General features: G+C 48.5%; 1 protein-coding gene across 2 annotated transcripts; it reads left to right on the forward strand.

Annotated features, from left to right (window-relative positions):
- The first annotated feature begins 2,872 nt into the window (after positions 1 to 2,872).
- LOC102431581 (RILP-like protein 2) lies at positions 2,873 to 11,748 on the forward strand. Of its 2 annotated transcripts, none has more exons than XM_023749237.1 (3): positions 2,873 to 3,328; positions 6,762 to 6,913; positions 11,604 to 11,748. In XM_023749237.1, the coding sequence occupies exons 1-3, from the start codon at positions 3,101 to 3,103 to the stop codon at positions 11,719 to 11,721; spliced, it is 498 nt and encodes a 165-aa protein (XP_023605005.1). In that variant the 5' UTR covers positions 2,873 to 3,100; the 3' UTR covers positions 11,722 to 11,748. The 2 variants fall into 2 exon arrangements, with proteins under 2 accessions (XP_023605005.1, XP_006108961.1); XM_006108899.3 differs by having other exon boundaries at positions 2,877 to 3,433.
- The last annotated feature ends 208 nt before the right edge of the window (positions 11,749 to 11,956 follow it).

Below are 11,956 nucleotides of genomic sequence, written 5' to 3' on the forward strand. Positions count from 1 at the left end.
TCTAGACACGACCGATCTACTTTCTGGCTCTACAGAATAGATTTGCTGTTCTACACATTTCATGTAAATGGAATCGTACAATTCGTGGTCTTTTGTGACTGGCTTTTTTCACTTAGCAAAGTGTTGCCAGAGATCATCCACATTGTAGTGAGTGTCTGCTTCATTCCTTCCCTCCCCACCCCAGCCCCAGCACTTTATCTAGGTATGCGTTACCTAAAGGAAATGCACAAATATTGTGTACAGCTCCACAATGTTTTTTTAAAAATATATTTTTATTGATTTCAGAGAAGAAGGGAGAGGGAGAGAGATAGAAACATCAATGATAAGAGAGAATGAGAATCATTGATCGGTTGCCTCCTACATGCCCCCTACTGGCATTTGAGTCTGCAGCCTGGGTATGTCTGGGAATGGAATAGTGACCTCCTGGTTCATAGGTTGATGCTCAACCACTGAACCACACCAGTTCAGCAGTTATTGACCAAAATTTTAAGAGAGCTCTCTGGAGTGCTGAAAATATGCTATATCTTGATCTCAGTGGAGGTCAAACAAGTATATACACAGGTAAAACGTTGTGGAGCTGAGCCTGGCTGATGTGGCTCAGTGGTTGAGTGTTCACCCGTGAACCAGGAAGTAAGTCACAGTTGGATTCCCGGGATGTGGGCTCAGTCCCTTTTCGGGGCATGTAGGAGGCAGCCGATCAATGATTCTCTCTCTTCATTGATGTTTTCTCCCTCTCTCTTCCTCTCTGAACTCAATAAAAATAAGTATTTTTTAAAAATTTTGGCCAAGAGCACATGAGATAAAATTTATCATTTTTTTCAAATTGATTTTGAGAGCGAGTTGCATCCTACAGGCGCCACGCTGGGGATTGAACCCACAACCAGGGTATGTGCCTTGACATCCACTTGTTCCACGTATTTTGTGAATTCATTGGTTGATTCCTGTATGTGCCCTGAGCAGGGATCACCCCTGCAACCTTGGCCTATCAGAGGATCCTCTAACCAACTGAGCTATCTGGCCAAGGCTAGTCTGATTTTTTAACTAGTCTTGCATCCCTGGAATAAACTCCTCTTGGTAATCTATAATAATAAAAGTGTAATATGCTAATTAGACTGGACATCCTTCCGGACGACCTTCTGGACGAAGCCAGGACTTCGAGGGAAGCCCGGGTCCTGGGTGCCAGAGGGAAGCTGGTGCCGGCAGCCGGGGGAAGGAAGGCCTACTCTTGCATGAATTTCATGCATCGGGCCTCTAGTAGTATATAATGCTTCTTATGTTGTGTCAAATTCTGTTTGCTATATCTTGCTAAGGATTTTGCCTTGATTTTTACTTTGCCCATTACTTGGGTTTTTTCGTTGTTGATGATGCATTGTAGGCATTCACATATATTCTGGATATTAACCCTTTATCAGATATGATTTGCAACTATCTCCCCTTCTGTAGGTTGCCTTTTCAGTCTGTTAATTGTGTTCTTGGATGCACAAGTTCTAAATGTTGGTGTAACCCAATGTATCTTCCTTTTGTTGCCTGTGCTTTTGAAGAAATTGCCAAGTCTAATGACATAAGCTTTATGTCATGTTTTCTTCTAAGAGCTTTTTAGGTTTAGGTCTTTGATCCTCGTTGAGTTAATTTTTGAGTATGGTGTAAGGTATGGCTCCAACTTCATACTTTTGCATGTGGGTATCCGATTTTCCCAACACCATTTGTTGAAAAGACTGTCCTTTCCCCAGTGAATGGCCTTGGCACCTTTGTTGAAAACCATTCAACTGTACATGTTAGGTTTTATTTCCTATAAATGAAGGCTCCCTATTCCTTCATTGCTTTTATGGCTGAACACTATTCCATTGTGTGGCTATAACATTTTTATTTATATTGTATCTCGGTATTTAATCACTGAGCATTGTAACATCTGAGCCCTTGCCTAGGATCCTCCCTGTGATCATCAGAACATCATGCCCTTTGAAAATAGTGTCTATTTTGCTTGCTTACAAAGAAAGCTGGCAGCGTATTCCGGGGAAAGGCAAGCTCGGTTGCTGAGCTTTCTCCCTCTGTTACAAACCTCTCAGCAAAACAGAAGTCATTCATTTTGCACTCCCCGCGCAGTAACACCCTCTGTACCTGGAGAATGTGCCCACCCCAACCCGTGTGCCAAGTGTCCGTCTGGCACACGAGCTTCATGTTTGTTTCTGGAGAGGAAGGAGAACACCAGCTGACGTGTTTGAGCGCTTCCTGGGTGCTTTTTGCCACACGCATTATCTCATTATCTCATCTGGTATATTCCTCACAGCAACCCCTCCGCTTCGGTACTGCTATTCGCTGGGGAGGAAACCGAGGCTCGGAGGAGTTCAGTAACGTGGCCAAGGCCACAAGGCTGGTACGTGGAGGAGCCCAGGAGTCGGCAAAGCGCACAGCGCAGGGATTCGCCGCTTCACTGAGGGTCAGAAGCCCCAGGCCCTGGCGACCACTGGCCTGGGAGCTTCTGGCAGCCCAGGCTCCTGCACCCACCTGTGCGCGGCCCCCAACGACTGCTTCCTGTCTGGTCGCAGACTTCAGGAAATGTCACGGAGTCCCAGAGCTCCCTCCAGGTGCAATGCCAGTTCTGAGGCTGGAAAGCTTGAGTGTAGAGAGGAAAAAGTTGGTGCTTTTTTTTACTCGCTCACCGCCCGACGTCGGAAATTCCGCCCCCGTCTCCGTGGAAACCCGGCGTCCGTAGCCGCAGTCACCAGGGGCGGGGCTCCGAGCCGCAGCTCCGCCCCGAGTTTGCAGCGGCTCCCAGGTGGGGAGCAATCACTGTCACCCCGTCTCCCCTCCGTTCCTCTTCTCGGCTGCCCTCCTTCTCGTTCGTTCCCCAAACCACATCCTGGAGGCGCTCTTCTGCCTGGTTCGCAGCCCTGCGGGCGCACCGGGCGTCGGGGCCTGAGAGCCGCGCGCTGCCTCCCGATCCCCGCGGCCCCCCTTTCGGCCGCGCTGATTGGCCGCTCCCGGGCCTTCCCCTGCGCGGGCTCCACGGCCCAGCGGAAAGTTTTCTGTGTCCGGAGGAAGTTGGACCTTTGGAGACTCGGAGACAGCAGCTCCCGAGGCTGCGGGGCTCTGCGCGGCCATGGAGATGGAGGAGCCCCCTTTGCGAGAGGAGGAGGAGGAAGAGGAGGAGGAGGACGAGGCTGGCCCCGAGGGGGCTCTGCGCAAGAGCCCCTTCCAGCTGACCGCCGAGGACGTGTATGACATCTCCTACGTGGTGGGCCGCGAGCTGATGGCGCTGGGCAGCGACCCCCGGGTGACACAGCTGCAGTTCAAAATCGTCCGCGTGCTGGAGATGCTGGAGACGCTGGTGAGCGAGGGCAGCCTGGCGGCGGAGGAGCTGAGGATGGAGCGGGACAGCCTCCGCAAGGAGGTGGAGGGGCTGCGGAGAGAGGGCGCGGCGGCCAGCCCCGAGGTGAGTGCGGGAGGCAGGGGCGCGTGGGGCAGTGCCCGCTGGCACGGAGGCCCCTTTCCTCTCTCTTTCTCTTTTAAAATATACTTTTTAAATTGATTTTAGAGAGGGAGGGAGAGGGAGAGATAGAAACATCAATGATGAGAGCAAATCATTGATTGTCTGCCTGCTGCACGCCCCACACAACCCGGGCTTATGCCCTGACCAGGAATAGTGATCTCCTGGGTCATAGGTTGCCGTCTAACCCTTTCCTCTCTTGAATATCCAAGCCCCTCCAAGCAGAGCACTGCGCGTATCCAGCCCTCAGATTGGAAACGCTGCGATTGTAAACATTTATGGAGCAGTTACTAGGTGCTGGGGCCCTGTCCTGCGTAGTTCTAAATCAGTGGCCGCTAGCATTGTTGACCATGACCTAGAGCACTGGTTCTCACGCTTAAGCGGGCATCACCATCACCTGGGTGTTCTTTAAAACACAGACTGCAAATAAAAAAATAATTAATAAATAAAACACAGACTGCAGGGCCCCAGCCCCAGAGTTTCTGATTCAATAGGTCAGGACTGGGACCTGAGAATATGCATCTCAAATGAGCTTCCAGATAATGCTGATGCTATTGGTCCAGACATCACACTTTGTCTTTGACCTAGATTAAGATGTAAAATTTGACTAAAGAGAAATTAGTGTTTATGACCACAAAAAAGACCCGTGTGAGAATATTCAGAGTAGCTTTATTCGTACTTGTGCCAAACTGGAAAGAATCCAGATGCACCAGAGGAGTGGGTGGGTTTTTAAAGGGTGGTATATCCATGCGATGGAATACTACACAGCTCTGAAAAAGAACAGAGTGCTGATACGCACAACTGTGTGGATGACCCTCACAGGTGTTCCATTGAGAAACAGGAACCAAGCACAAAAGACAGCCTACCATATGTGAGATTCAAGAACAGGAAGAATAATCTTTACTTATAGAAGACAGATTGGTGCTAACCTAACACCAGGGAGGGGACAGCGAGAGGGAGCAGGAAGGAAATGCACTGTGGTTATGTGGGTATAGCATATGGCAAAGATCATCAAGCCATAAACTCAAGAGTAGTATGTTTTACTGTATCTATGTTACACCTCCATTTTACAGGATTACATTTCAAGAAGCAACATGATGCACAGTCATATTTCCTACTTTATGAGTTTTTAAATTCTTGTTGCAACTCACTAAATTAATATCATACTCAGGACAGAGTCTTCAGCCACAGTTTTAAAAATAAGATCTGCCCTAACTCTTTGTTAGTCTTTATACTATATTATACCCATTTTACAGAAATGGAGGCATAGAACAGGCAAATAATTTATTAAGGACTTAGAGCAAGTAGGAGGTGGAGGCAGGGTTTGAGCTCAGAGATGCTGGTTTTAAGCACACCATACTAAGATGGTCCTCGGACCTTACGCTGTACCAACATTTGTTGAGTGACTGCACTGTGTGGGCTCTGGGGCCATGGAAGTAAACCAGACAGGGGCCCTGCGTTCTGGCGGCTCACAGCTAGTGGGAGGGGTAAGACGCACATTCCCCCAGAACTCGGATCCAAGATCACAGACTGAGGAGCGAACTCTGGCAGCCCAACGGCCAAGGTCGCTGAAATTCCCAGGGAAGAGTGAAGGTTTCTGGTAGCTCTCCTGCTACACTCGAATTTCACCTACTCCTTAGTCACGGGGGCAATGATATTTGCAGATAAGGCTCTACTATATATATATCTATATATATATCTATATCTATATATATATCTATATATATATGTATGTATGTATTTGTTTTTGTTAATCCTCACTTGAAGATATTTTTCCATTGATTTTTAGGGAGAGTAGAAGAGAGAGGAAAAGACAGAGAGAAACATCGATGTGAGAGGAGCACATTGATTGGTTGCTTCCTGCATGAGCTCCGAACAGGGCCTGGGTGGGGAGGAGCCTGCAACCAAGGTACATGCCCTTGTCCGGAATCGAACCTGGGACCCTTTGGTCTGCAGGCCGATGCTTTATCCACTGAGCCAAACTGGCTAGGGCAGTGGCTCACAAGCCACATGCGGCTCTTTGGCCCCTTGAGTGTGGCTCTTCCACAAAATACCACGTGCGGGCGCGCACATACAGTGCGTTTGAAACTTCGTGGCCCATGCGCAGAAGTCGGTATTTTGTGGAAGAGCCACACTCAAGGGGCCAAAGAACCGCATGTGGCTCGCGAGCCGCATTTGCCGACCACTGGGCTAGGGAAAGGTCTACTTTCATATCATCATAGGAGGCCAGTTGAATATCATGATGAGCAGCCTGGCTTTTGAGACTCGAGAGCAGTTCAGTGACTCACCCAGCATCACAGCTCATGCCCTGTGCCCTCCTCCCGTCACCTTCAACTCCAGGCACAAGGACACGGAGGAGGCCCCACCAGGGACTGTGAACAGTGTGACTTCCCATAGGGGCACAGCGGACAGGCTTCATCAGCCAGCAGATGAGATGGCACATTTTCCTCCCAAACCACAGACTTCAGAACGGGGGGTGGGGAGAAGGCAGAGAGAATGAATGTTTAGTTCCATTAGTTCATACAAATAGGCCTTATTTTTTCATTTACTTTTCTAAATTATTATTTTAATTGTGATCATGTACACATAAAATTCACCGCTTTAACCCTTTTAAAAATCAGTAGCATTAAGTGCATTCACATGGTTGTGCAACCATCACCACCTTCCTCTCCAGATCTCTTCATCTTGCAAAACTGAAACTCTGTGTTCATGAAACAACAACTCCCCATTTCTCCCTCCCCCCAGCTTTTGGTAACTACTGTTCTACTTTCTACATCTATGAATTTGCCTATTTTAGGTACTTCCTGTAAGTAGACTCATATAGTATTTGTCCTTTTGTGACTGGCTTCTTTCACTTAGCATAATGTCTTTAAGGTTCATCCATGTGTCACAATTTTCTTCCTGTTTTTTAAATCCTCACCGGATGACATGCTGAGAGAGAGAGAGAAACATGGATGTGAGATTGGTTGCCTCCCATATGCGCCCTGACCTGGGCCGGGTGCAAGCCTGCAACCAAGGGACATGCCTTTGACCAGAATCAAACCCAGGACCCTTCGGTCCACGGGCCGACGCTCTATCCACTGAGCCAAAGGAGCCCTGGCACTTTTCTTGGAGAATGGTGCTTTCGCTTCTTTACCGCCAGCCAAACACTCCCAACAGGCAACACCTCCTCTCCTTAGGGCCCCGGGAGTAACCAAACCAGAGAACGTTGCTTTCTGGGATGGACAGCTCATCCTCTCAAGGGAAACTGCATCAGTGACATCTTTTCTTCCAGGGAAGCCTGGGACCAGGCAAGATGATGGTTGACCTGACCGACCCCAACCGGCCGCGCTTCACTCTGCAGGAGCTGAGGGACGTGCTGCAGGAGCGCAACAAGCTCAAGGCGCAGCTGCTGCTGGCGCAGGAGGAGCTGCAGTGCTACAAGAGGTGGGCTCTGCCGCCCGCGAGGGTGCCCTCACACATCCCGTATTGGCTCCCATGTCCATTCAACCAACTTATCCGAGCCCCATGATGCCCGGCGGTGGGGGTGTAGCCGTGACCCAAACGGAGCAAGTGCATGCTCATCTAGGGAGACAGGTAGGCAGCAAGGAAGCCTGAAATAAGCACTCAGGGTCATGGTATCAGTGCTCTAAAGAAGATAAAAGCAGGGGGTGTGACCCAGACCCAAGTGCTGAGGGAGTTGGGGGGGAGGGACTTGTTTTATTTATTTATTTATTTATTTGTGTGTTTATTATTTTTAAAATATTTTTTTATTGATTTGAGAGGAAGGAAGAGGGAGAGAGATAGAAACATTAATGATGAGAGAGAATCATTGACTGGCTGCCTCCTGCATGTCCCACACTGGGGATCAAGCCCACAACCCAGGCATGTGTGCCCTGACCTGGAATAGAACCGTGACCTCCTGGTTCATAGGTCAATACTCAACCACAGTGTCACACAGGCAGGGCAGGGAGGAACTTGTTTCAAATTGAGTAGTTAGGGACAACCCCTCTCAGGTGAAGGACAGGAAGCAGACAACCATGTATAGATTTGGTAGGACCAGAATGGAGCAAGAAGTTCGGAGAAGTTCAAAGACCAGAAGTGGGAACCAGCGTGGCCAGTTAAAGAGACCCAGCAGGGGGGACCTGAAATGCAGGGGCGGGTGGTCTGGAAGAGACTAGGGAGTGGTGCCTTGTCCACCACAGGCAAGAGCTCTGACTTTATTGTAAGTAGGGAAGGTTTAATCGAGGGAATGACAAGATCCATTTAAAGGATCAATGAGGTGATTTTGATAACTGAACTATTTGGTTATGAGAGGATATCATTGCCCTTTGGAACTATACACTGAATTATTTTTTTTCTTTTAAACATATTTTATTGATTTTTTTACAGAGAGGAAGGGAGAGGGATAGAGAGTTAGAAACATCGATGAGAGAGAAACATCGATCAGCTGCCTCCTGCACACCCCCTACTGGGGATGTGCCCGCAACCAAGGTACATGCCCTTGACCGGAATCAAACCTGGGACCCTTCAGTCCACAGGCCGACGCTCTATCCACTGAGCCAAACCGGTTAGGGCTACACTGAATTCTTCAGGAATAAAGAAGTAAGATGTCTCCAACTTACTCTCAAGTGGTTCAGAAAGAAAGTAGATGCATGAAGGGTGGGGTAGGTAGGTGGATCGGTGGGTGGTTGGATGGAAAGATAAGATAAAATAAGATTTAAAAAGGTAAGATGGGATAAACATAAATAATTGGGGGATCTGGGATAAAGTATTTGGGAAGTCTTTTTTACTAATCTTACAACTTTTCTCTAAGTTTTAAATTATCTAAAAATCCAAAGTTATAAAAGATCACGATAATATGTGAACGGAGGGACTATAGGACAGTGATGGTGAACCTATGACACGCATGTCAGAGGTGACACGCGAACTCATTTTTTTGGTTGGTTTTTCTTTGTTAAATGGCATTTAAATATATAAAATAAATATCAAAAATATAAGTCTTTGTTTTACTATGGTTGCAGATATCAAAAAATTTCTATATGTGACACGGCACCAGAGTTAAGTTAGGGTTTTTCAAAATGCTGACACGCCGAGCTCAAAAGGTTCGCCATCACTGCTATAGGACAAAGGAAATTGTTGACGTATCAGGGTTGGACTTTGCTATATCCACCTGAGCCTCTGTCCCCCAAAATGTTATCTTTCATGTTGGTGTTTCTTGAAAAGAGGGGCGGGGGCTGTGTGGTTGCATGGCTCTGGGAAACACTGAGTTACACAGGTGGGTTTCTTTAGAGGCAGAAGAGGGTGAGAGCAAGCGAATAAAAACGCAGACCCCGCTCATGGTTAGCAGTGCTTGCCAGGGTCAGCGCTCGGCCGAGTGTGTCCCAGGCATCACTTCATCCAGTGCTCACCGCAGGCCTGTGCGGTCAAGTACCTGCTGGAAGTCCCCGGCTGCTGGTGGCAACAGTGAGGCGTGTCCTCAGGCAGCCCGAGCGCCCAGCCTGCACGTTTCCTGTCCGGCCACCTTTGGACCCTGCACGTTTGGAAGGCAGGGCGGATCCTGATTCCAGACAGAGCCCGAGTGATGTTATTCTTTCCGTTCTTTCCTCGAGCATCATGAAGACGGCAGTGGCAAAGCAGAAACGTCCTAGGAAGCCAAATCCAAAAGGGCTGAGTTCTGTCAACAGACGTTTCATTGTCTGCCTTCTGCCGTGGTTGGAACCATGTTCATGGAAAGACCTGTCTTTGTCTCATTTGATAAGTATTTCAGACACAGGTAGTTAAAGCCAGGAGCCGCCAAACTGGCAGCTTGTGAGGGAATAAAGCAACACCCTTTGTTTCCAGTGTTGAATTCCCAGCAAACAGCAGATGTGCCCTTCCCATCTGGTGCAGGCCGAGACAGCAGGGTTCGCTTGGTCTCTCGCGCTCTCTGTCCTGGAGAAACGAGCCTGTCAACTGAGGTGTTCTCTTAGCAGTGGCATCTGGAGGCCTAAGCTCATACTAACGATCATTATATTTTTTAAAATATATTTTTATTGATTTCAGAGAGGAAGGGAGAGGGAGACAGAGATAGAAACATCAATAATGAGAGAGAATCATTGATCAGGTGCGTCCTGCATGCCCCCACTGGGGATGGAGCTCACAACCAGGGCATGTGCCCTGATCGGGAATCAAACCCTGACCTCCTAGTCCGTAGGGTGACGCTCAACCACTGAGCCACGCTGGCCAGCCTAAAGATCATTTTAGATTGAAGGCAGCAATGGTGGGCTATTTCCATAGGTGGCCACAACTGTTGTCCCCATCCCGCATGCTTTTTGCCAGGAGACTTTTCCTCTCCTCTCACCAAGCGGTAGAGACTTCCCTCCCCTTGAATCAGGGCGGCCCTGTGACTTGCTCTGGTCAATGGAACGTGCCATTTGGCTTAAGGATCTAAGAGACCTCCAGGCTTCCATGTTTTATGCTCTTGGAATGCTGCCTTGAGACCGCCATGCTGTGAAGAAGTCAAGGCATTCACAAGGAGAGGTCACGTGAAGGAGAACCAAGGTGCCCCAGCCGACAGCCCCAGCTGTGCCCAGCCCCCAGCTCATCCACCAATTCATGCAGCTGCTTGAGAGCCACCAGGCCAACCCTAAGCAGGACAGCCATCCTGAGACTCATAAGCCACCCTGTTGTAAATCTAAGTTTCAGGGCGTCAAATAACAATAGATAGTGGAAAGGGGAAATTTTTAGACGATGCCTCTTATGAAATATTAATATTATAATAAAAATATAATATTATTATAGTAACTAATAAGAATCCACTCTTTGCAACGGAGAGAGAAGGGTGGGTTCTGCTTTCCGAAGTTCATATGTAAAGGGGTGTCTCAGTCAGCTCAGGCTGCTGTAACAAAATATCCTAGACTGGGGGCTTCAGCAATAGAAGTGTCTTTTCTCACGGTTCCGGAGGCTACGAGTCCCAGATCCAGGTGCCAGTATGGTTGGTGCTGACATTTCCTGACTCCTAGGCAACTTCCTTCTGGCTGCGTCCTCACAGGGCCTGAGAGAGAGAGAGAGAGAGAGAGAGAGAGAGAGCAGCCCTCTGGTGTCTCTTCTCACAATTGATTGGCCCACGTAGCTGGGAAGGGTCCTGGAATTGCTCTCAGAAAAAAAGAAAAAACTGCAGCGAAGGCCTCGGGGTGGGCACCAGGGACCCGGTGCCTCTTTCTCTCCTCTTTGCTTCCCTTTGTTTGTCCTCACTACCTTGCATACGGACAGCCCTTCTCTGAATCCTAGGAAGCATGACTGCTGGCAGAACAGCCTTCTTCCAACTTCTGCCCATCAGGTCCCTCCTGGGATCACCTGACCCCCATAGCTTCTCAGTCACTATCAATCTAACTCTGTACCATCATCCGACTTACTATGTATTTTTTTTATTTTACTTATTTTTTTACTGACCATTCCCTTCCCCACTGGAATGTAACTTGCATAAGAGAAGATATTTTCTGTTTTGTTCATTGCACCATGGCACGGTACGTCGCTTAATAAATATTTGTTGAATGAGTGCCATGTATTATTGTCTCACTTAACCCCTCAACCCTAGAAGGTAGGCACTTCTGTTATCTTCATTTTACCATTTAGGAAATCAAGGCCCAAGTTAAAGAATTTACACATGGTCATACTCCTACAAAGTGGAGACGCTTGAACTGGTAGCCAATGTAATCAGACAAGAGAAGGAAAGAAGAGGTTTCAGCATTGGAAACGTGGAGAGAAGAGTCTCATGTGGAGAGAAGAGTTTCTGACTCCGGAGCTTTCCGTGCTGAAATTATTAATGTTATAATAATGATTAAGATTCTTCACTTTCAGCCCTAACCGGTTTGGCTCAGTGGATAGAGCATCAGCCTGTGGACTGAAGGGTCCCAGGTTCGATTCCAGTCAAGGGCATGTACCTTGGTTGCGGGCACATCCCCAGTGGGGAATGTGCAGGAGGCAGCTGATTGATGTTTCTCTCTCATTGATGTTTCTAACTGTCTATCCCTCTCCCTTCCTCTCTGTGAAAGATCAATAAACTATATTAAAAAAAAAGATTCTTCACTTTCAGGACTGCACAAATAAGAGGTCTGCAATAAAACACCCCATTTGTCTGCCCCCCTTTCTCCAGTGGCCTGATTCCAGCAAGAGAAGGCCCCGAAGGGAGAAGAGGAAAGGACACTATGGTTGCCAGGGCCAGCAACGCCAGCAGAGACAAGGAGGAGAAGACCATCATAAGGAAGCTGTGAGTCACCTTGCTGCCCGCCGCTGCCACTGAATGAGTGGCGGACGGAGTGGGGGCGAAGGGGCGAAGGGAGGCTGGCCGGCTGCCCCGGGTGGGGAGGTGCTACTCTCCCGGTGGTAGTGCTGTAGCCAATAAGAAAATTCCGTTCCAGCCCTGGCCAGTGTTCTCAGTGGTTAGAGAGTCAGCCTGAGGACCAGAGGATCTCAGGTTGATTCCTGGTCAAGGGCAGGTACCTGGGT

Source organism: Myotis lucifugus, unplaced genomic scaffold (assembly GCF_000147115.1).
Source record: "Myotis lucifugus unplaced genomic scaffold, Myoluc2.0 scaffold_4213, whole genome shotgun sequence".
NCBI classification, from domain to species: domain Eukaryota; kingdom Metazoa; phylum Chordata; class Mammalia; order Chiroptera; family Vespertilionidae; genus Myotis; species Myotis lucifugus.

What these genes read in the sequence shown, in the direction of transcription:
- LOC102431581 (XM_006108899.3), top strand. Translation starts at nt 3,101, where the DNA reads ATGGAGATGGAGGAGCCCCCTTTGCGAGAGGAGGAGGAGGAAGAGGAG. An exon ending in GCGCGGCGGCCAGCCCCGAG is followed by an intron (nt 3,434 to 6,761) that starts GTGAGTGCGGGA and finishes CTTTTCTTCCAG; the next exon opens with GGAAGCCTGGGACCAGGCAA. An exon ending in GAGCTGCAGTGCTACAAGAG is followed by an intron (nt 6,914 to 11,603) that starts GTGGGCTCTGCC and finishes CCCTTTCTCCAG; the next exon opens with TGGCCTGATTCCAGCAAGAG.